Source organism: Protomyctophum bolini, assembly GCF_963924005.1.
Source record: "Protomyctophum bolini genome assembly, chromosome: 22".
Taxonomy (NCBI): domain Eukaryota; kingdom Metazoa; phylum Chordata; class Actinopteri; order Myctophiformes; family Myctophidae; genus Protomyctophum; species Protomyctophum bolini.
The window spans coordinates 24415595-24441529 of NC_137883.1; the positions used below are offsets into that span (position 1 = coordinate 24415595).

The following is a 25935-nucleotide window of genomic DNA, read 5'->3' on the forward strand; positions in this document are numbered from 1 at the left end:
AATCGTCTCCCCTCTATTGCGAAATGGATTATTAATAATTATTATTTTATATCGTTGGGGAAATAACTGCTCTACGAGCTCACAGCACGTCGCATCACAATCGGCTATTTTGGCACCGTTTAAGATTATTTTTTGAAATCATGTTTAAATATTTAGAAAAATTATGAATGCTCAAAATGGGGACACTACCAGGTTAAAAGTAATTTAACTCAGCCAATAATTGATATTTGTAATAATAACAAAAAACGTTTTTTTTAAGGATTTCTTCTTTTTTTCCCCCCCTCTCTTTTTTACACATTATTTTGTTTTCCACTCTATCCAAATGCCCCCCCCCCCCCCCCCCCCCCCTGTGCACTTTGAAAACCACTGGCCTAATGCACATGACACAAAAGAAAGATTACATCACACAGAGGGGGGAGGAGGAGGAGGAGGGGGGGGGGGGGTACCAGAGACAGTGCCCCCAGGCAGCACTACTGCGTAACTGCGCCAGATAAAGATGGAGGAATGAAAGGTAGCAGACGACTTACAGTGTGTGAGAGACCACTTTTATGATGAATAATCACCAGGGCAGCATCTGTTCACACAAACTGTAGTATATAGAGACTAGAGAGAGAGAGAGAGGCCTGATTGAGTGCTGCTGCTCCGCGTGTGTGTGTGTGTGTGTGTGTGTGTGTGTGTGTGTGTGTGTGTCAGAGTAGAAAACAGCTCCATACAAAGGAGGTCATTGAGTTATTTACAGTTATTTACAGGGGGGAAGGAAGCTTTTTACAGGAGGAGAGAGGAATGGCATGGGATGGGGGGGGTAACACTAACAGTGTACGCGAAAATAAATATCAGTGGTGGAAAAAGTACTCACATTTATTATTTTTTTAATGATTTTTCCCACGCAGTGTCAATTATCTAATTATGTAATCCTGGGCTCTACACTCCGTGTGCCAACCTGGGGAGAGCAACGGACTGACCTCATGCTTCCTTCAATGCATGAGGAGTCCAAGCCGCTTCTTTTCACCTGACAGGACGGGGCGGGGCCGGCGTGGGGGCTGGGTGAGTTTCTCCAGTTGGACGTAGTGCGTGGAGGGAACACGTTATTCCAACCAAAAGTATGCTTAGCAAAAGTATAAATACTGCAATGTAGAAATACTATAGAGGGAAATGATTGTAACTCATGGAATATCCTGGCTGTGTTACTCACGTCGCTCGTTCTGTTTTTTAAAAGTGACTGTCGGCAGTTCTCAGGCTGGATTTAACACCACGCACTAGTTCTGTAAGTCAGTGGTTCTCAGTTGGATGTGATCTTTGAATAGTTATCTTCTTGTATCTTGTATGGAGGTCCCTGGCACAAAATATTTGCAGATGGCTGTCCGACCGTGGCCAGATGCAGGTTAATATGGAGGTCCTTGATGTGAAAATGTTTGAAAATCACTTGTGCTTGCTTCTAACTTCGGACAGATGCTTGCTGACCCACCCCTCCCCCCCCCCCCTGTGACACTGTGATACTGTGAGCTACAAGCAGTAGTGACAGCCTGAACTCCTTCCAGAGCCTCAGGGCCATGTTAAAGTTGCCTTTTATCCTGCTGGATGTGCATCCACCCTCCTATGTATCAAACAGCCAATGTTGCGTGCTGCCAACACAATCACATTAAGGACGGGGGAAAGTGTTGCTTTTGTACTATCACTGTACTATCCAAATAAAGGCTCTGAAAACTGCAGCTGATAAAGAGACAACTAGAATGCATACCACAAGGCAGCGGACAAGATTTCCCGTAAGACAGATGCCCGTTTAGTCTCATTTGGACTCTGTTGGCCTCATCGGATCGTTCCGTAACAGCGACATGGTTTGGCTTTGTTGGCTGCGTTTAAGAACTGACATCAGCTACGCTACAATACAGTGGTTGGCGTCCAAACTAAAGGCTTGTGATGTGCATTGCATATTTGCAATGTTAATTTGTATATCACCAAATCTGTTACTTCACAAGATTCAAATCCCAAAATAGCCAGATCTACAAGCTATCTACAAGCTCAGAACGATTATTCCAACAGCTCTGTGTCTGTAGTATGATCAAGAGTAGGGAATTCATTTCCAAAAAAAAATACATAGAAATAAAATATAAACACAACACACACACACACACACACACACAAGTTAGAAATTCTTAGACTACAGAGATAATAGGTTGCTGCCCGATAGAAACGATATACTGTATATGACATCATGCTACGGTGAACTACGGTCAACTGTCATAAGTACATTTTTTGCAAAATAAAACCACCCAAACAAACACGCACACATGCAGGAAAGAATGATGTTTGCTCGGTAATAAACACCTCTTCAAATCAGTGGCTCCTATAGCACTAACATCAACCACTGACTGACACACTGCAGTGCATTGTGGGAAAGAAATGCCTGGACCAGGCAGGAAGTGAGGTCAGGTGGCTGGACAGACAGACAGGTGTTTGAAGAAGCCACAGATCCTCTGCCTTTCTTTATTCTCTCTCTCTGAAAACCCAGTGCCGCACGCACGCACGCACACACACACAGTCTCACACACACACACACACACACACACACACACACCAGTGGGAGTACGTACACAGTACATTCCCAGTCAGGCAGCCAGGAGGGAGTGAGGTCATTCATACAGTATGAACATCTGCACGGACGCTCGCTGTGTGTGGGGGGGGGGGGGGGGGGGGGGAAAGAGAGCGAGAGCGAGAGCGAGAGAGAGAGAGAGAGAGAACAGAGCTGTGTGGGAGAGGGAGAGAGAGAGCACAGAGCAGTTGAGCTGGTCTGGGCCAACAGGGTCACAACACAACCTGCCTGCTGAGCTCTGATAGGACCAGAAAACACAGCAACAGCTGGCCAGTAGCAGTCATACTGTGTACTGTTCCTTAATAATTACTGTAGCGCACTAGTTATATAGTTCCATGTGTCGACAGTTCACTGGGCTTTGGCGTTCGTATGTACTGTAGGCCCAACGATGGGATGTTTGTTCAACATGTTTCTATAGCTGAATGGGCAGAGAGGAAAAGAAGGTCCCAGGTACGATTCCGTCCGGAACCCGCTGGAGCGCTCCTCTGTGGGCAGCGCTCAGCAGGGTTGAGGCTGAAGGCTGGAGTTCCCCCGTGGGATGAAAATAGGTTTAATTATTATTTTTCACAGAGAAAATACACGGAAGACATAGGATACTTTCTTTCACCCCAGCCTATAGTATAAACAATCAGATGGATTTGTTGCATCTGTCTTTTCCCAAAGGTTTCCAGTCTAAATGTCTTATGGTCACCGTGTGAACGTTTGATAGTAATCAAAGCACAGGGATCATCCTAAAATGTGTGTCCCTGACCCAGGACTATGTTAAGACTGTAGTAACAGAGCTGTTAGCCTAATTAGAGCTCTGCTCACATTAATTACCCATAATGACCAGCCACACAGATTAATCACCACAGCCTAGCCTTCTGGGAAAGCAACATGTGCCAACGGCACACCTTTTAAATAAAGCAGTAATAAATGGTGCATTTATATAGCGCCTTTATCCAAGGCGCTTTACAAAGATTGTGCATTACATTCACCTATTCAATTGCACCGATTGCGGCGGAAGCCATGCAAGGTACCAACCAGCACATCGGGAGCAATTTGGGGTTCAGTGCCTTGCCCAAGGACACTTCGACATAGACGAATGAGCCGGGATTTGAACCACTGACCCGTGGATCACTAGTATGAATATAAATACATGAGAACTGTGATGAGGTGCAACAGTTGGCCTAATTGAACTAATTGGTAAAAAAAGGATTGATTTTATTGCAAATAATCGATTTTGGGGGGAATTTATTTAACTTTTTTCTCCACAAGCAAGTGTCGTGGAACTTAAAACAGAGACTAAAAGTCTGTCTTCACTCTGCTCAGAATCCTCAGATGCTTCCTTCCTTGTCATGACTTGTCCTCCCATGTCTCCTTTGACTCACAATGGTCACATGTTGCTCAGACTGAGGCACAACAAAATGGTAAATGACTCTTTACATAGATTGTGCATTACAGACACTCACCCACACACACATTCATACATCGATGGCGGCGGAAACCATGCAGGGCACAAACCAGTACCATCAGGAGCAATTTGGGGTTAAGGACACTTCGACACTAACTCTGGGGGAGCCAGAGTTCAAACTGGCAATCTTGCGGTTACCATCTGGTCACTCTCTACCCCTGAGCCACCGTCACCCCTACCTGCCCTGACCCCCTACAGCACAGCAGGACACAAGGCAATACAAATGATATCTGCCTACAGTATTAAGGTCAGATTATTAACACTAAGGATTTGACTGGGTATTCATCAGAAAACGGCCCTTGCTAAAGCCTCACTAATACGATACTTGCCGATATCGTGCTCAGTAAATAGCAGATCTGCAAGATCACAGCGCGTTGTGAGCTGGTATATCCGCTGTTTTACTGCATGCAACAAACACCAACCAACATGCAAGTATATATCAGGCTTAATAGGCCTACAAATTATATCTCCCTACAGTAAAGTTGAATGAACAATTATTTGACTTGAATGGGTTTTCATCAGAAAAGTGTCACTCGCTAACAGACAAAAATACATGGAAACAGGCAGATAGATGGACAAGATGGATAGAAAGACAGATGACACAGATAGGACAGACAACTGTCTGTGTTCAGCTCAATCAGAATACATCAATAAGTGACGTTGATTTGGAAGAGAAGGAAAGGAATTTTCATTCTGGATGACAAACCATTTGATATTCCCGATCAACAGGAAAACATCAGCATGTAAAGTAACACTTTACACCCGATCATTTCGCTAAAATTGAACAGAAACCAAACCAGGCAGAAGCACCATGTGAGCGACGCCAAAAGTAATATTCCAATAAAATGCTTTGAAGCATGTAAACGAGGATTGCGTCCAACAGTTTAGTTGGAATCTCTGCATGCATGGGAATTATTTTATTCTGAACGAAGAATATTGTCTGTGTAAACACAGTGATTCGTTTTGTAATGTCCATAAAAATATAAATAAAGAAATGTCAGAAAGCTAATTACCATTCTGAGAATATTAACAAGGCACTATTTGGCACAAATTGACAAAAGCTTAACAAAAAATATAGTAGATCTACAAGCTCATGTTGCAACGTGACATTATGAGCAGGTGTAGATCAGCTATTTTCGCCCAATGTCTGCCTATTTATGACAAACCCAGTTGCTGTGTAAGGTACCGTCTCTCACTCTCAGTGGTGAGTTGAGTCAATAGGAAGCTAGTGTTTGAACAGGAAGTGTAATGTCCTGAAAGGACAAGAGGGGAGAGGTGGTGAGGATGGTGTACTCTTCATCATATTTACCACCGTCAATGTACTATAATGACCCATGAATGACTACCCCTGGCGTGCGCTGAGCACACAAACACACACACACACACACACGCACATACACTATTATATTTTACCCTGAGTAAGTAACCCTTCTATATTTAGCATTATAATTAATTTACTCTGCTACTCCATTCATCACGGACATTCTAAAGAGTTTTACTACAGAATGGCATTCCACAGACACTGCTAAACTGTTCACATTCGCAGAGAACTGTTACAGCACGTATCACTGAAGATGACTCAACAACAATGGTCATGAGATTGGCAGTGGCAGTGCTCAGCACCATCTTAGAGTCTGTGTGTGTGCACATGTGTGCATGTGTGTGTGCGCGCGCGCGTGTGTGCGAGCGTGTGTGTGTGTGTGTGTGTGTGTACACACGTGTGAAACTGTGAACAATAAATCCGTGGACAAATACATAGTGTCGATCCTTGACATGAAAATGTATGAGAACCACTGATTTAAACAACATTAAATTAAGAAACACAAGCCCAAATGAGCAACTACATTTGACAAACTAGCCCAAAAACCAGAAACTACCAATCATTTTAATTGAGAAGCAACAGAAAATAAATCACACCCGTGCTGTGAAGTGAGGGGCGCTCTTAACATGCATCCTCTCATTCCGGCCAATCACAATTTGCATCCTCACTTACGTCTTCAATGTTTGTCAAAGCTGGCCTGTCATTGTACAATGGCATTGAATGTTTGTGTTAACACAATGCTTGTGTGTACAAAAACACTCAAAGCTGGACATAAACAAGCACAAAGTTGCTTATAAGGCAACACTGGTTGTTTGCTTTTTTTTGGGTATGCGGGACACTGGCACACAGCCAACTACAACCCATACCCATAGGCTTAACAGACATCAATGCAAGCCCATTGCATAACAGTTATCACCATGAGCCATCACCATCCCAACTGAGGATGAAAAAATATATATAAATAAATTAGTTACGAGCGAGTACAGCCAAGGCTTTCATACGCATACAGTTGCATAACTGCTTAGGGGGAAACTGAATAGACTGATAGCAATATGTGCAAGAAGAAGGACTCAGAGATGGAGAAAAATAATGTTTTCTTTTTCCTGGGTTGAATATTTAAACAGCCTACAGCAGTGAAAGGACAGGATAAATGGGAGAGATTCACAAATAAAGACAGAACAGACTTGTGCCCACGCATCACGGCACAACAATTACATTGTAAATAATACAAGGTAAATTACCCCTAAAGAAAACAATATTCTATTCCATTCTGGGCAGTTGGATTGTGTTTTTTATAATTACAATGGCCAGATTTGTGTTCATACTTGATTTTTCTCTAGACGGATGGGATGATTGGAACATGGTAAAAAAGGGAGGACATTTTTAATGTATTCATTTGTAACTCTGAAATGCAAGCAAACTGTCTACCAGTATTTAACATAAGCCATAGGGTACAGACATTGTGTTTAATAAATATTAAACAATTAACATAATACACCTATTGTACACCTATTAGGTAGGCTACTGAACTTAAACCTGCAGCTCATAAAAACAATTTCACCCCTGACTCTCTCTTGAGAATTACAGCTAGAGCGAGCTGTGTGTGGCTGAAGTGAGTGTGGGTTCGAAAACTTCGAATCCAGGGCAGGGTATAAATATGACCATCGTTAAAGTTCAGTGTTCATTGTTCTAATTAAAAACTGAGCAGGATTGCAGGGCAGCAGGCTGTCTGTCTGTCTGTGACACGCAACGTGGTTGCCAATAATAATCCGTGTCTGTCATCAGAGTCATCACGGTTCAGGACTACTTGCCTCTGGCGGTGAATATTTTCATGTTCAAGTCGAAACGCGTCCTCATTCTTTCCCCCTCTTTACAACTTAGTAGCTATGCTCTTGTTTTGGCTGTTTTTCAAACTAGCCTACTATAATAAAAAAAAAACTAAACCTCCAGTCCAGTCGTTTTCTACACAGTAAAACAAATTGTTTTTGAAGTAGCAGGTTTCGGGTTTGAATCCCCGTGTAGGACTATGACATTAAATATATTATTTACGGATTTCAGCTTTAATTTAACTCAGAGAGTCTACAACATGTATAGCAGTAGGCCTATAGACTCTACAAATACGCAAATTAATACAGGTATAGCTAATATAAGATGCTTTGACTAGCTGTTGGTTCGAATCCTGTAGCTATGGTGATTTAACTCAAGAGTTTACAACCACGTTGTTTGCCAACTCTTTGCAGTATTCTACAAATAGACAGATCAAGTCAACACAGGATTAACTGAGCAACCGTCCCATTATATCTCCGATAACACCCAAAGACAACGTTTTCGACGTGGCGGAGGGAAAAAAAAGTCGCATGGCATGGGTAAAGAAAGACACCGTTCGTAAACATTGCATCGGATTATGGCCGATCTGATCTCACCGACACTAATAACAGCGGTTAGCAGCTAAATCCATGCAGCAGCTGGCCTGCATGGGATGGGACCTCTCTCTGTGGCTCCATACACCCACCACGTTAGCCAAATAGCTTTGGATAAAATTCAAGAAAGACGACCATAATAATGTATTTCATTATGGCGTATAAAAACATATATGATCGTCTTGGTCCAAGGCTAACATCCACATCAAGAAAAACAACACAATAACCATATTCTGCAGCAGCAGCAACAACAACAAACAACTTACGATTTACTGAAGATGTGAAACATGGTCCCACCACCACCACGGACTCTCTCTGGGTCCCCCAAAAGACACTCTTCAATCTCGGTCTCATTCCTCTCTCTCCACCGGGCTTATGATCGCTGTTACTGCTACTCCTTGTTCGTTCGGTTGGTTAGTAGCGGTTTCCCCCCCCTCCTCGAATATGTTTTTGAGTTTTTCTTTCTGGGAATGTGTGTGTCTCTTGCTGTTGGGGCTGGCTGTCTCTGTGTCTGATGGGAGGAAAACCCTTTGAGATCCAGAGAGAAGCTCTCTCTCTCTCTCTCTCTCTCTCCCTCTACTCCACTAGCAGTTCCCAGAGGATAGGATACCACCAGCAGCCAGGCTGTGTTTCTACACACACACCCCGCCTCTCGTCCTCCTCAGCCTACATACATCCCGTGTCTCACACCAAACTCACTCCTTTTTAGGGGAAAGCTTGCAAGCCGTCCGTCCCTTGTGTGTGTTTTTTTAGCCACTCCGGCGATACTAGCATAAATAGTCCGATTTATTTATGTCCACAACAACACCGTGAAACTATTTCCGAATGATAACTGCAGTCCAAAAAAACTTATTCGAGGCGAGCCCCAGACTGGAACAAATAAATAAATCCTGCTCATTGGACACTAGCGTAACGGTCGCACTTCTCTCTTCTAGATAATAACGCAATCTTAAGAGTCGAGAGCAAAATGGCGATCTTCCAAATGGCGAATTCGTTTTAAAATGATGATGAAAAAGTGAGGAAAGTATTCCTGTTTTCGACCATGGCACCGCGCCTCAGTTCTGTCGAGTGTCGACTGACAGAGTCTGCCTGACTGCCTGTGCTCCAAGAGTGTTGCCAGATTTTGCGAGAAACAAGCAACCATGCAGATCTATGAAAACAAGCCCAAAATAAGCAGGTTGGTCAAACTTTATTGTCTAAATAATTTCATATCAAGGACCCACAAATGTATTTTACCACGGATCCTCCCACCATCTGAGCATATTTTCATTTTAGAACCAAGCTCTCAAAAAATGCAACCTACCAATAACTAGCCTACCAATATTTACAAACGACTTTGCGGAAAGCCTCGTTTTTCTTAAAACTGACGGAAAAACGCTGCTAAAAATCAGAAAAACGCGTCCAGTGTGCAACCACCTTAAGTCACTCATAACATTGGGGGGTCCTTGGGGGGTTCAACTTCCAGGGGGTAGAGTAGCTGCTTTGAAACTGGAAGGAACTTCTGGAAGGTTTCCAGTTCGATAGAAAGACACAGATTGAACCCCTAATTTCTCCCAATTATAAGCAGGTTGGTGCCTTGCATCGGTGTGTCCTGTGCAGAATCATTGTAAAGTGCCTTGGATAAAGGCGCTATATAAATGCACCATTTACCATCATAATTTTAACCACTTTAGGATCCTCACCGAATAGCAGATATACACGCTCACAGCGTGTCACTTCAAGCCTCATTTTTAACATAAATCTTCTCTTCTGGGGGTTCCCTGTTAGCACAAAACCTTTTCAGATGGGGTCATGCAGCCAAACATGATATCAATGTGGGGGTCCTTGTTGACATGAAAACGTTTAAGAAACATTAGCTTATATAACCCGCAGACTTGGCAACACCCCCCCCCCCCCCCCTGTTCATCCTCTCTTTTTCCCACACAGTGACATGGGCCTGCATGGCAGCCAGGAAGCATGCCCCCCCTCCTCCCCACTACTTCCCTCTCAAGACTCCATCATTCGGGACACAATGGCTCAGGCTACAGCAGCACCACACTGTGGGAAAATAAATGCTGACTGCCTGGGACAGTACAGTGGGCCTCTGGCTAGGATGAGAGACTATAGTCCAGGAGAGAGAGAGAGAGAGAGAGAGAGAGAGATGAGAGAGAGAGAGAGAGAGGGATGAGGAAGGATGAAGCTATAGCCAGGTTTTGGAGGACAGTCACAGAAGCATTGCCAGATGTACCCTGTCCCACCATGCTTGTTTGTCTGGAGAGTCTCTGAAGAGGAGACTTGACGATGATGTCGTGGCTATCATCATGACATCATACCTACAGTAGAACACCTCACAGACAATCAGTGCTGGAACAATAAGTAAAAGGCCTGTATCCAAACATTTACTTGAGTAGAAGTAAATGAAGTAAAAGAATGTGTTGGCATGTACTTAAAATACTTAAAGCTTTCAAAATCTTTCCAAAATAGAAGGTATGCGCGCGACATCATCATCATACCCAGTTATGCAGGAAGGAAGTGGCAAAAAAAAACTAGGCTACTTTCTGGCCTTGACAGCTCATACATCCAAACAAAAAAGTACTTTCTGATTGCATTAAACAACATTAAACTCACTTTGCCACTCGACATGCCACTCAATTTGCCACTCACTGTATGCATGCGTATACCAAGCCTTCAGAAAACCTGACACACAAGGACAGGGCTGTTGACAGCTTCAAAGACACACATGTTCACAAGGAGCCAACACATGTGGTCTGTCTATCTTAAATAATACTACCTATTAAAATAAGTAACTACATTTCCCAGCAGCCAGTGGGGGTAGCTTGACCAGAGCCATAGAGTAAGACAGAGTTACGACAACTCTGTTCACTTCATGGGGCCAGTCCAATGGCGGCTCTTCTACATAGACTTCTATTGGCGAAGAGCATTGCAAAGAGTGATAATATCATGGACCAGAAGCCCCCTCAATGTCACATGTAACTCTGTCTTACTCTATGGCTCTGAGCTTGACTAGCTTCGCTATACTTTCAGCAATCTTTTCACCTACCATTGGGTAGCTTGGACAAAATCTACATCACAACATCTTCAGTGGGAACATCAACACAAAACAGCACAACAATGGATCACACAGTGGTTGCTACAAACATATGTCGCCATACATATGTTTTATTCAGTCACCATGGCCTAAGCCACATCAACCAACCATTGTAGATAACGTAGCTTCAATGTAGGTAGATACTTATTTGAAGGAGAGGTTTTAGTGTAGCTCAGTTACTGTTTAGGAAGAGTATAATACAGAATATAATACAGACTGTGTAAAAAACAATGACGTGGCATTTTCCTTGAAAAGAAATAGTGATATACCAACAAATAAGACCTTAAAGTATACTGCTGTATATGGTTCCATTGATCAAACAAATTCACGGAACACAGCGAATCAGGCTGGACACCAGTAGCTTAGCTAGCTACATTTAGATTTGTTTTAAGTAGTTTGCCCAAAAGCAGTCTAATAAACAATGAACATATGAATGAATAAAATGTACAGTGCACACAGGCCTATGTATATAAAATAGTGGCGGCACTGTGCAGTGTTTTGGCTGAGTGTCATTCCTGCCACACTATCTGCAGGAAAGAGAACAATTCAGCTCAGTTATATTCAGCAGAGTAGGTATAGAGAGAGAGAGAGTGTGTGTTTGTTTGTGTGTGTGTGTGTGTGTGTGTATGTGTGTGTGTGTGTGTGTGTGTGTGTGTGTGTGTGTGTGTGTGTGTGTGTGTGTGTGTGTGTGTGTGTGTGTGTGTGACTGTGTGTGTATGACTGTGTGTGTAGACATTACGTAGACTCTGTGCTATGTAAAAAAAGGCTTAAGTTGATTTTTAATGGTGCCAGTAGCTAGCAGTGTCAACAATGGACTTCATTGTAAATTGTACCAAACACAGGCCCAAACTCTACCCCAAAGTAGAATAGGACACAGAGACAGACTCTCCTGGTCAATCCAAACTCTACCCCAAGTCCCAACGTAGAATAGGACACAGAGACAGACTCTCCTGGTCAATCCAAACTCTACCCCAACGTAAAATAGGATACAGTGACAGACTCTCCTGGTCAATCCAAACTCTACCCCAACGTAGAATAGGATACAGTGACAGACTCTCCTGGTCAATCCAAACTCTACCCCAACGTATAATAGGATACAGAGACAGACTCTCCTCGTCAATCTAAACTCTACCCCAACGTAGAATAGTGACAGACTCCTGGTCAATCCAAGTGTGAGTAAAAATAATAATAATAATTGAAGAACCAACCAATGGCGCATGGTGAAACAGGACAACATTTACATCTTCCCCTTGACATTTGAATAGCCGGCGCAATATCATAGGTAAACACAAGTGCATAACTCGGTGCAGTCCAGGCTACTTATAGTTAAATGTTAACTGCAAAGCCAAGGCAAAGTGTGCAGACTAAACAGTGCTGTTGGGAACTTCCTCATTCCTCCACACTGGGTCATCATCATCATATCAGACCAATGTCTGGTCTGGAGCCTGAGTCATCATCATTTATATGTGTGTTGTGTGACGGTGTCGTTGGACCGAAAATAGCTGATCATCTACAGCAGTGGTTCTCAAACTGTTGTTCTGTTCATTTCAAGGTCTCCCCTTAACTCTGACGGTAAAGGAACCCTGCGAGAATTGCAATGCATCACATTTGCTATTTTTCAGAGTGCAACTAGGCTGTACAACACCGGACTATAAACTGAAAACATCTGTGTTCACGAATCCTATGGCAGCCCCTGGCCATGACACTCTGCACTGGACAATTGGTTGCTAAATCAATGCACGGCAGTACACAGTTACACACACAAAGTGCTGTACAATCGACATATCTCCCGATTTCTACTAGTCATATAGGAGAAAGCTTCATTTTGAACAATACCCTATTTACAGACGAACAGATAGACAGATAACTCCTACTGGAATTGGTTTATTTTAACATATATCTTTTGTTAACGGAAATGACGATAGATAGATAGATAGATAGATAGATAGATAGATAGATAGATAGATAGATAGATAGATAGATAGATAGATAGATAGATAGATAGATAGATAGATAGATAGATAGATAGATAGATAGATAGATAGATAGATAGATAACATGGCAGCTTCCAATGTTTTGCGAGGCAGAGTTGCAGACACTCTGAAGGCCTGTGAAGGAAGAGTTGTGGAAGAGTTGTATGTAACACATTACCTGTCCTCCCTATGGTGTGTGTGTGTGTGTGTGTGTGTGTGTGTGTGTGTGTGTGTGTGTGTGTGTCTGTGCGTGCGTGCAAAACACAAAAAAAAGAGTGTGCACGTGTGTATTTTGTGTTCCCAAGGATGTGTGATTTTGGCAGGGATAATACGACATGTGTGTCAAAGGAGTGTGTGTGTGTGTGTGTGTGTGTGTGTGTGTGTGTGTGTGTGTGTGTGTGTGTGTGTGTGTGTGTGTGTGTGTGTGGACATGGGCCTGTAAGGTCACAGAGACAAGCAGGAACAGGACACTGTCATGAGACAAAGAGCACACCATACTTTATAACCCATTAACCCATTTTGGGTGGGAACCCCTTTTGGTGTTAGCATTATGTTACGCTTTAGCTATTGAAAAATTGAAAAAGACATTTTTAGAATCTGATCTCAGGTCAAAATGGACCTTAGACCTTAGGCCGATTCTACAAATGCCCTCGTACTCAAACGTGTTCGTGCCAAAGGATCCCTCCCAAACATTGATAATACCGGTATATATGGCCGCGGACCTTTTAACGAACTAAAAAATATCACGTACCCTACCTTTAAATTTACTTTGACCCGTGTGGGTCCATTTGGATCCGTCTGTGCACTCTCAAGAGTTACACATGGGTTAGGGTTCCATTTGATTCCATTTCAGGGTTCTATTAACACTGTGTAGTTAGTTACCCGTGGGCCTTATTCAGCCAGTAAAGGTTCTTTCCTTCCCCTGTCAACCTGTAAGGTAACTTGTTTAACTGAACATCAGCCGCCTGCACAGGGGCCGACACACAGCCAGGAGAAAAAGACATATTGTCACTATAGATACATTCCAGGCAAGCTCCTACACGCCTCCTCCGCCGATACAGAGAGAGAGAGAGAGAGAGAGAGAGACAGACAGACAGACAGACGGGAGAGAGAGAGAGAGAGAGAGAGAAAGAGAGAGAGAGACGGGAGAAGCATTTAGGTGAGAAAGCTGAATGTTTCAAGGTTGGCACAAAATGTGCAGCAGCCTGCCACAGTGCCACAAAATGAGGGACAAAGGATGCCTATTATAGTATTATAGTCTAATATACACAGCATTAGTTTGTATCATACTGTACAGTATGTTATTGATGACACATATTTGAATTGAGAGAGAGAGAGAGAGAGAGAGAGAGAGAGAGAGAGAGAGAGAGAGAGAGAGAGAGAGAGAGAGAGAGAGAGAGAGAGAGAGAGATAGATGGGGGGACTGAGTGGCGTGCCCATGTCCACCAGAGAATCTCTGATGTCATATTGATGATGTCATGATGACATAATTCACAAAATAAAGACATTTGCGTATTAATTTACTTCCATGGCTTGCTAACAGCGTGTACAATTTGTGCACACACACACACAAACCCACCCCCACAGGGGTATCCATAAACCAAACCCCCACCCGCCTTGTCTTTGGCCTGGTGGACATAAAGATGGACGTCAAATGGCAATGACATCAGTCAACAGCCCACAAGCAGAGGTCAGAAACTGCTGTTGGGTAGAATTCTAACTTTTGGTGTTTTTTTTCATCATAAATGAACGCCCTACTTGATCATACTACAGTGTCACACAAAAGCATCAAAAGTAGACGATCTACAAGCTCGGAAAGCAGCTTGATAAGTAACAGTTTTGGACATATAAGGTTTCCACCCGACAGAGACGATATTCCATTTGAGTGATCCATTACAAGGAAAACAACACATTTCTATTTTGAGAACGATGCGGCGATCCAGTTGGTGATACCATGCCACAGTACGTCATCATGAAATCTCATAACCAGCTCTACATGCCAAATACAGTATACAGACCACAAACAGAGAGAGATATTCTTATTAATGCTCTTGCAGTACGAAGACGTTGCATGCTATCAGCGTGCATTCGTTTATTTGCAAGCTCACATCGTGTTGTGGATCATGCGACGTGTTGTGTGTGTGTGTGTCTCTATCGTCATTAATGCACTTCTGGCATCCATTAATGACAATAAAGAACACCCATCTCGTGTAATATTGCTTAAGTAAAAAAACATTCATAGTGAAAATAGTCGATCTTGTAAAATCTGCTATTTGCAGTACTTTATTATGACGATTTGTGAACATGGAAGCAATTGCATTTATGCCAACATAATTGTGATTAGGCCGAGGGGCGTGAGGGGGAAATATCTCTCTCATCAGCCATTCCTTTAGTAGCCTAAATTGCAGTCGTTACATAACCAATTAGCCTCTACTCAACAGCAGGTTAACCCTCCACTCTACTGCCCACCGGGGTTAGCCTCTACTCAACAGCAGGTTAACCCTCCACTCTACTGCCCACCGGGGTTAGCCTCTACTCAACAGCAGGTTAACCCTCCACTCTACTGCCCACCGGGGTTAGCCTCTACTCAACAGCAGGTTAACCCTCCACTCTACTGCCCACCGGGGTTAGCCTCTACTCAACAGCAGGTTAACCCTCCACTCTACTCAACAGCAGATACAACAGCAGGTTAACCCTCCACTCTACTCAACAGCAGATACAACAGCAGGTTAACCCTCCACTCTACTGCCCACCGGGGTTAGCCTCTACTCAACAGCAGGTTAACCCTCCACTCTACTCAACAGCAGATACAACAGCAGGTTAACCCTCCACTCTACTGCCTTAGCCTCTACTCAACAGCAGATACAACAGCAGGTTAACCCTCCACTCTACTGCCCACCGGGGTTGCATTTGCTCAGAGAGGTTAAACCCATGCCTGCCGTAAATCCCCCCCCACCCGGTCATCCATGGAGTGAAGGAGATACTGTATAATTATGTTGTCCCCGTTTCTGGTTGGTCTGAATGTAACACAGTACATGCACTTTCCCAGACTGTCTGATATGTTTGATGAAATCACAATTTAACAAATTGAGAATATTAACCAAAATTAGCCCCCCACTGACATCCAACCTAATTTTATGGAAAATGTCTAAATCTCTCTCTCTCTCTAAAAAAAGAAGAAAAAACTGCCGCTCAGATCTGTCCATAGACCTGTGTGAGGTGGTGGAGCCAAAAGGAAACCAGATGAACAATTAAATGGAGCCTTCGCACACTCAAAACTGCTTTCGGCCATATTATATAGACCTTCGTCAGGCATACTGTAAAAATCAATCAGTGAGGGTGTCGTCATCATCATCATCATCATCATCATCATCATCATCATCATCACTTGATTGATGAATGTGTCACACCTGTGCCAGACATGTCAGTGACCAAACCCATGGGAGTCCTACAATATTGTGTACAGTGCTACACAAAAACCAAAGGACACAAGTGTCCACTGAGACAGGAAGCACAAAACAAAGGGAATAATTTACAATATGGCGGCTGTGGCTCCGGAGGTAGAGCGGTTTGAATCCTGTCTCCTCCTGTCCACATGTCACAAAGTGTCCTTGGGCAAGACACTGAGCCATTGTGGGAAGTGAGGACGCGGTCGCTGACTGTTCGTCACTTCACCTCCCAATGTATGAATGAATGGACCATTGTTTTTGAGTAAGCACGTTAGTGCATAGAAAAGCGCTATAAAAATGCAATCCGTTATGAATTATTAATAAAATGGCCAATGTACAAGTGACGTGTTGCGACATTGTAGCTGTCTTTGGTATTTCTTTCTTACAACGGAGTATACAGTATATAGGGCTTACTGTGTAGTGTACGCGGTTACAAAAATGTCCCCCCTGTGATTTTGTTTTCCATCAAACACTGTTGAACACGTCGCCAACCCCCCCTTGAATAACAGCTTACACAGAGAGAGAGAGTCACAGAATACTGTCAGGGAGCGCAGAGGCATCGTGGGAGCAACATCAATTCTACTCTCTCTCTGTGTGTGTGTGTGTGTGTGTGTGTGTGTGTGTGTGTGTGTGTGTGTGTGTGTGTGTGTGTGTGTGTGTGTGTGTGTGTGTGTGTGTGTGACACACGAGGACGTGAGGATGATGGAGGACAGTGCGTGACCCCTGAGGGACCCGTGGCTCGGTGAGTGCTCTCTCTCCTCTACATTACTCCTCCCCTATCGACGGTGAACTCTGACCTTCGGTAGCCGGGGACAAAGCAGATCATTGATTGGGTTTATTGATAACAAGTAGAGGCCGATCCGGCATAAACAACGCAGTGCTCTCTCTTTCCACCCCCCCCCCCCCTCCCCCTCCTCAATAACCAGCCAGGAAATATGCAGAGTAATGTTACAGAATGGTATACGGTATGTTCTATATCTTAGCAGCTATGACCTTCTTAAAGTTAAAACCCTACATATTTTAGTTGACCGGAGTTCCCCAGGGATCCATCTATACTAGGCCCTCTATATTTGCCCCCTAAATGGTAACATGGAAAATGGTGCTGTAGTGTGATCAAGCAGGGCATGTAATTTACGAAGCAACACAAAAAGTTAAAATATGGACATATAAGGAGATATCTGCTCGATTTATAAATAGCACCTTTATCCAAAGTGCCTTACAACGTTCATTACATTCACCCAGTCCACCCAGTCCCATTCACACACACACACACACACACACACACACGACGGCGGTGGAGGAAACCATGCAAGGCACCAAAACCTGCTCATAGGAAGCAGGTTGGCAGGAGTTCTGTGTTTTTCCCAAGGACACTTACCCAGGGTGCGCCAGGGATCAAACCGGGAACAGAGTCCTAAGCGGTGCTCTCTCCCTCATGAGCCACTGCATTCCCGTCTACTCTATACCAACTCTCTTATACGCCATCTACAAGCTCATTTCTGTCCTCCAGGGGTCTATACAGTACTAGGACCTCCCCTGTTTTCCCACTACACCAAAATGTCTTTGCCAAAAACAGCCGATCTACAAGCTCATTGCAACACACTCCGGCATATAGTATAGGGACTTAACTCGAGTCTATAGGTTTCATGTGGCTAAAATCGAATCCAACTCTTGGTGTACTGGGGAAATGATGGGGGAAAATCAAAGTGGTGTAGCCTCAGCATTATATTAACTGTAAAATAAACCTCCTCAGATTCATATGTGGGCCTGCCGTTGCTTCTCTGTGCCACGCTGTAAATTCAACGCTCTTCTAGATTTCGGCCCGTAACACATTTACGAGCCTTGAAGCTGCACTGGACAGTTTTCACACTTTGTGTACGCATTATACAGTACGTTTGGTCGTGCTCCGGTTGCGCTCTGAGAATAGCAGATCTACAGGCTCACAACGCGTCGCAGCACGACACATTGTGAGCTTGTAGATCTTATAGATCAGCCAGTTTCAGCGTGCAATCAAGTGTACAAGCTTCAATCTTCAAGGCCCGCCAAAATGCATCTTGTCGACAAAATTAACTGTACATTTTGTAGACTAAGAATTTTAAAACATATATCCATACATGTTACATGTTGTGCTTCCTTCATTTTACTCCCCATTCTCTCTCTCTCTCTCTCTCTCTCTCTCTCTCTCTCGGCATGAGAGTGTCTCAGTGATTAATCTCGTGTGCTAAAAGTTTGACAGAACGTGTTTACAAACAAGTACACATGTGTTAGGGAGGTGTTTATAGTGTTACAGTCAGGTGTTCTCAACACACCGTAACAGGAAAAGGAACAGGTGAGATTACTTGCCATTCATGACTATGAAATTGTTAGCTATATATTCACAAAAGAAATATCCAAACACTAGGAGACACGAGCTGAGTGTGCTCTACTGTCTAGTTGTTTAAGGAGTCTATAGAAACGTTCCGCACTCACAAGCTAAATTGTCTTTTTTTATTGTATTTACTGCATGAACAGTCGACAAACTGAGGCGCTTCAGCTACTCAGTGCTTTAATCAGCGTTTCTTTTTTACCCCCCCCCCAAAAAAAAATCCCCCAGCAAAGACTGGTAAATTAAGTGTCCAGATAATCTGCATCAATCTAGGATGTCAATGTAGGTACTGTATGTGCAGTATGTAAACGGTGAATGTTTTCTCCCTTCCTGTGGGTCTAGACTTGTTGACGGTCTCCTGACTGACGCGGGTCAGCTATGGGCCAAATGAATGCATGCGGCACCGATCCACTTCATCAGCTCCCAGGAAATCAATGGAAATCCCCCAGATGAGCTATGACACAGTAATTATACACACATGTGCACGCACTAACGCAGACACGCACACACGCATGCACAGACGCACAGAGAGAGAGAGAGAGACTATGCAGTCCAGTGATGATCAAACTTTCTTATATTTGAAGGACCCCCAGTATGATATGCATTAGGCTACTGACTCCTATCTGATATGATGCTCGTCGCTGGAACCCCAATCTACACTGTACAATGTTGAATTTGGTTCTCTTTGTAATTATACCCGCATGGGTCCATTTGGTTCCTTCCTATTTAACAATCATTTAGATGCATAGGGAGGGGGGGGGGACCCCCTAGAACGTACCCCTTTCAAGAACCCCTGGGGGTCCCTGGAATCCATGCTGAGAGCCAGCACGGTATACTATATACTGTACAGTGTGTGTCTTCAAAACTATTATCCAGACAAAGCTGCCGTACGCAGCCTGTGGCTATAGATGTGTTCATTCCATCTGGTTTCTTTCTCTACTGTCTGTGATCACAATGTGTACTGTATACCTTTGCTGTGGGGCAGAAACCTCCTATCTCCTATCTAACTCCTATCTCCTATCTAACTCCCATCTCCTAATGCTTTTCAACCTGCTAAATGATAGATCTTTAACTCTTGAGAGCGTAAAATGAAACCAAGTGGACCCTTACAGGTCCATTTGGTTTCATTTTATGCTCTCCAGAGTTAAATTCTTGTTACACATCTGCATTACGTCATTTACAAGAAGTTTACACAATTCAACATTGGCCTGGTATCTCTCCTAATAGTACCAACGTCAATTCAGAATGGAATTGTGGACTAAATCTGGTCCAACGACCTGAGAGTCATCAAATGGTGGTCCTTGGCTCAAATACCCAATAAAAAATGGGCCTTGATATGAAAAGGGTTGAAAACCACTGTCCTAACGTTTTGTGTTTGTGTTCTTTTTGTAATTAATGCCGTACTTTATCATACCGCAGCAGTCGCACAAAACAAATCATCAAAAGTGGCAGGTCTACAAGCGCATGTTGACCTTGTGGATCTGCTACCTTTGCTATTTTTGAATTGGAATCCTGTAAAGTAAATTCTTTGGACACGATATAATGTCACATTCACGCCAACACTCCCTTGTCCTCTCATTTGCTCGCACGCTGCGTGAAGGCTGTGAAAATGGCCTACAGCGCTGCTATCTTACTGCACATTCTTGGTTATTGATTTGTGTTGTTTATCTATAACTCAGTGGTTGTAAACCTATCCTGATACAGGAAAAAAAGGACGTGTGGACACATCTTTAGGTACGTTTTAATGATAGAAAACCCAATCGCTAAAATCGATCTTTTTGACAGCGGCCATTGCTAGGCAACGCCTTGCTCGTCTGTCCCCGGGGCTGTTTTGCGGCGCACGCAGCACTTCACTTCCTGGTTTACGGGCCGACAATCTTCCTTATTTAAAGTCAAAGTCGTACGATTTGTTCTCTGCATTTGACCCATCACTTGGAGCGGTGAACCGCAGCGGTGAGCTGCAGCCGTGCGCCACGCTCGGGAATCATTAGTAGATTTGACCCCCCAATCCAACCCATTGATGCTGAGTGCCAAGCAGGGAGGCATTGAGTCCCATTTTTGGTATGACCCGGCCGGGGATCGAACCCCCGACCTCCCAGTTTCAGGGCGGACACTCTAACCACAAGATCACTGTCTGGTGGTTATTCCTGAATCTACTCAACTCAACTCAACTCAACTTTATGTATAAAGCACATTTGAAACAACCATAGCTGCCACAAAGTGCTGTACAGTACATAGGTAAAACAGTAAGTAAACACATACGTAGACTAAAAACACAGAATACAAAGACAACACACAAAACAAGAAAAGGAGGGGGGGGGGGGGGGGTTCAGGAACAGAGGTCTCATGCTGTGTTAAAAGCCAAAGAATAAAAGTGCGTTTTAAGCGAGGTTTTAAAAACGGCACTGTCCGTGGTCTGATCAGAACGCAGATGTTCTGTCCTCATTTCTGACATCATCATGCATCTCGTTTAGAATATTATTAACGCTTCTAAAGAGAGATCAGACTTATTAGCGCAAGGTAGTAATGGAAGGATTTCACCTCCCGGTTTTTGGGGGGAAATGGAAGGTGGTCTTTTCAGAGTAAAATCTGCCTCATCTTTTTGTTTTTTGTTTTTTTTGTGGCTTACGCCTTTTTATTGTTTTCTTTTTTTTTGAAGGGACAGACAGTAGGCTGACAGGAAACGGAAAATAAAATAAAGAAAATAAAAATATAATATAATAAAGAATAAAACAATCGGTTGTGTTCCGGGACATGAGCTGGAACTAACATAGTATACATTCACGTTCCATTTATTGGTATGTCAAATAAAACTCAAGGTTTGAAAGGAAAAAACACTATATTATCAATAACTTAATAACTATATCTTCTTGTGCGTTCTGGCAAATATTTGAGGGCCCAGCGATCTAACTCATACCGAATTGCTGGCAGGATTGTAATGTTGACCACAAGCTTATGCAACTCTTATACTCAAGTCACACACACACGCGAGACAAAACGAAACAAAACATGCATATATACTGTAGCCTACATGTACTGTACTGTGTGTGTGTGTGTGTGTGTGTGTGTGTGTGTGTGTGTGTGTGTGTGTGTGTGTGTGTGTGTGTGTGTGTGCCGTGCATATGACTACAAAGACAGTAAAGCGTGGGAACATTATAAGCGTGTGCACGCGACCATTGAAGCATCCCTATATATTCTGGGCATGTCAAAATAGGCAAACATTGGCCGTTCTACAATGGCTATTTTTGAAAAAGGGATTTGGTGTCGGTGGGAAATAAGGAGTGTGCCAAGGACAGAGCCCTGAGGGACCCCGGTCAACAAAGTATGAAATGGTTTAAGTGTTAACTATAACACTAGCTCATGCATGTGTGTGGTTGTGTGTGGTTGTGTGTGTGTGTGTGTGTGTGTGTGTGTGTGTGTACTGTGTGTGTGTGTGTGTGTGCTGCAGTGGTTACACACACACACACACACACACACACACACACACTGTACATATACATACACACACAAGCTCGCACGCACACGCATAGTTATTTCAACAAAAAATATGCATAATAAAGCAAATACACCTCCTTTAGTTTACACCATCACATCACACTCTAATGAATGATCTAATTGAAGATAACACTCTCCCATCCAGCCTCATATACTGTACCTAATGAGAACTATTGTCTAATGTGTTGGCACGCACGCACACACACACACACACACACACACACACACACACACACACACACACACACACACACACACACACACACACACACACACACACACACACACACACACACACACACACACACACACACACACACACACACACACACACACACCAAATGACAGGAACTGTTTGCAATTTGCTTCATGCATACAATTCATGTCAATATCTTCCAAAACCAAACAGCATGTAGGCTGTATACAGTTATAATCCCAAGACCCATGTGATTTCTCTTACAGCAAAAGTATCCCTCACACGCACGCACGCACACACACACAGAGGGGGGCAAAGACCACCAAGTACTTAGTTTAATGTGCTTTACAATATCAAAATGCCCTTCTTGGGGAAGAAAATAACCAGCTTCTAATAATCCGCGTGAGAAAACCTAAAAATATCTTCAGGCTTAAATGAAAAAGATGCAATCTATAACCTCATATAATTCCTGCATAATGACCAGCGGTATCATTTCCTACCGACTGACAGGCCTGTTCTGACGCGGGTGGAAACCTCATAAGTCCCAAAACTGGTACTTTTCAGGGTTCAATTTCAGACGCATAGAAAGTGGCAGATCTGCGAGCTCGGAACACGGCGCGAGATTGGGGGCATGAAAAGTTAGAATATGGAGATAAGAGTTTTCTGCCCGACAGCAAAAAAATGTACTAATGAATGGAATATGACATGTTTTTGGGGAAGGAATGAAGGCTGATCCCACTCCATCTGATATATCCTCTCCTCTTTCCTCACACAAGACACAGTGTCATCATAATAACACAATTAGCTGTTGCCTCCCTCTCCTCTCCTCTCCTCTCTTCTCCTCTCCTCCCCTCTCCCCTCCACTCTCCTCCTCTCCGCCTCTCCTCCGTCAGTCCAAAACACTAGCATTTCTCCCCCCCACCACCAACCCTCATTGCTGGAGGTTATGTTGAAACTGCTAATTACCTCCTATATTATGCTGAAGCGGGGAAGGGGGGGGGGGGGGGGGGGGGGCTGAGAATGCCAGCACCGAATCAGCCACTGACCTCACAGCACGGCCCCAGTCATCTGATTTGTGTTAGCTGGCTGCCCTCCATATCAGTGCATGGGCCACCTCCATGTCCCAGTAGCACGCACGCGCACACACACACACACACACACACACACACACACACACACACACACACACACGCACGCACGCACGCACACACACACGCACGCACGCACGCACGCACGCACGCACGCACGCACGCACGCACACACGCACACACACCAAAGGAAACAACACAACACACGACAACCAAATAATAATCGATGGCTGTTTCATATCAGTGCAGTTGAAGAGACAAGAATGCATACAGTACAACTGCTGCAGATGTTGGCTGATTCCTGACTGTTAATAATCAGGTGGTGAGATTAGAGATAGGAGGTGACGGGATGTGATGTGATGTGAAAAATGGGTATAGAGAGAGAGAGAGAGAGAGAGAGAGGCTCCACTGACTCTCCACAATGGCATTGTTGTGTGTCGCTGACAAGAATAAGAGATTGAAGGGAGAGGAAGGCAAGGACAGCTATGATCAGCACAAAAAAAAGACAGGCAGTTTTATAGTCCGTCTTTAAGCACCTTACACACACACACACACACGCGTGCATACACACACACAAACACACGCACGCACGCACGAGCACACACATGCGCACACACACGCGCACACACACACACACACACACACACACACACACACACACACACACACACACACACACACACACACACACACACACACACACACACACACACACACGCACGCATGCACGCACGCACGCACGCAGACCCTGCTGCATCCTTTCGATCCACAGACAGACAAATTCATGAAATACAGTATATATAGCAAAGGAAACCAACGCACATCAGTGGACGGACGGACGGACGGTCGAGAGCAGCAGTCACACTTACCAGGCATTGTCAGAATCCCACGGAACGATCGAAGGCAGGCAGAGAGAGAGAGAGACACAGAGAGAGAGAGAGAGAGAGAGAGAGAGAGAGGCTGAGCCAGTGCAGGGGTATAAACCAGGGAGTGATGGAGCAGTGTGCAGTTAGAGCAGCACAGGCGTGTTCACAGCTCCATTTTTCCCCTCCCCTCCCCGGCTCTGTTCTGCCTGTCTGTCTGCCTGTCTGTCTGCCGTGCCGGTCTGTATGTCCTGTCTGTCTGTCTGCCTGTCTGTCTCTCTGTATACAGGTCTTGTGTGTTTCCCGGTGGCTGGTCTTCCTCTCCCTCTACTCCCCGAGTCTCCCTCTGTCTTCCTGCTTCTGCTCCGAGGAGGGCGAGAGAGGGGCGGGGAAACGGCTCCACTAAACTCTCCCTCTCTCTCTCTCTCTCTCTCTCTCTCTCTCCCCCCCCCCCACCCTCTCTGTATAGAGACTGCCCTACTTCCTGAGGTGTCTCTGAAATGGGACACAGATCCCTCTCTCTTCTTCTTAGTTCCCACTAGCTCTGTGTGTCTGTGTGTCTGTGTGCGTGTGTGCGCGTGTGCACGCGTGCGTGTGTGTGCGCCGTGTGTGTGTGTGTGTGTGTGTGTGTGTGTGCGTGTGTTAAGTGCACCCCAACAACAACACAATGCTCAAAGCAGAGAGGGATCATGCAGCTTTCTCTCGCGGCTCTCCCTTTTTCTCACTCGCCCTCGTCTGTCTGTCTGTCTGTCTGTCTCCATTTAGCTGTCAGTAATCGACTGGCTCCCAGTCCATTCTTGCACACACATGCTGGGAGGAGTCTGCATACTGTAAGTGGGGTGTGTGTGTGTGTGTGTCTTTGTACATATGGGTGTGTTTGTCTGTACGTGCATGCGAGCAGGGAGTTACACTGTGACTGCGTGTGTGTGTGTGTGTGTGTGTGTGTGTGTGTGTGTCCAGTGGGAGTGTGTGTTCTTAGTCCTGTCAGCCTTAGAGGTGCTGTGCTGTGCTGTGCTGTGTTGCATCACTCATGTCCTCTATGTCAGCTATACAGCCCGCGGTACCGGAGCTCAAAAATACAAGATTTACAAGCTCACGTCACAACTCGTCATGCATCGCGTCCTGTTGTGTATAGATCAGCTATTTTCGGTACAGTCAGTGGTTCTCAAACCTTTTCTCGTGAAGAAATCCCAAATTCATACAGTAGGCCTATATACTGTATGTGTTTGGCTGCGGACCCCCCAAGAGAAAAGATGTTGTGCAAGGGACCCCCATAAGATAGGATCTGTGTTACGTTTCCAAATCTGACCGTCTGACGTTGGCAGGTATATGATAATGTACTGTAGCCTATAGAGCTACAGTATATATCATTTTTCTGAAAACTCTATAGACGATTTAGAACAGTGTTTTAGAACAGTATAGTTCCCTACAAGCTTATACATCTGCTATTTTTGAACATTCTGAATAATTGTGCAGTTATTTAACACACATCTTCTCTTCTGGGTTTCCGTGGCACTACACATTTTCAGACGGGGGTCAGTCAAAAAGTTGGATAACCCACTGATGTAGAAGGCATTGGTGGAATGGGCAGGACGTTCCAGAGGGTCCCTGCGGACCCCCCACTCTGAGAGCCA

At 44.3% G+C, this 25935-nt stretch overlaps 1 protein-coding gene across 6 annotated transcripts in view; it reads right to left on the minus strand.

The window, feature by feature from the left end:
* LOC308310040 (disabled homolog 2-interacting protein-like) overlaps positions 1-25935 on the minus strand; it is a 239254-nt gene that overhangs the window by 90399 nt on the left and 122920 nt on the right. The window contains exon 1 of one of the 6 annotated variants that reach the window (XM_080756080.1): positions 8051-8843. The exons of the other annotated variants lie outside the window; for them this stretch is intronic. Coding sequence (XP_080612206.1) covers positions 8051-8073 — 23 coding nt within the window. The 5' untranslated portion in view covers positions 8074-8843. Of the gene's footprint in view, positions 1-8050; positions 8844-25935 lie in introns of those variants that run through there. 6 annotated transcript variants of the gene reach the window in all.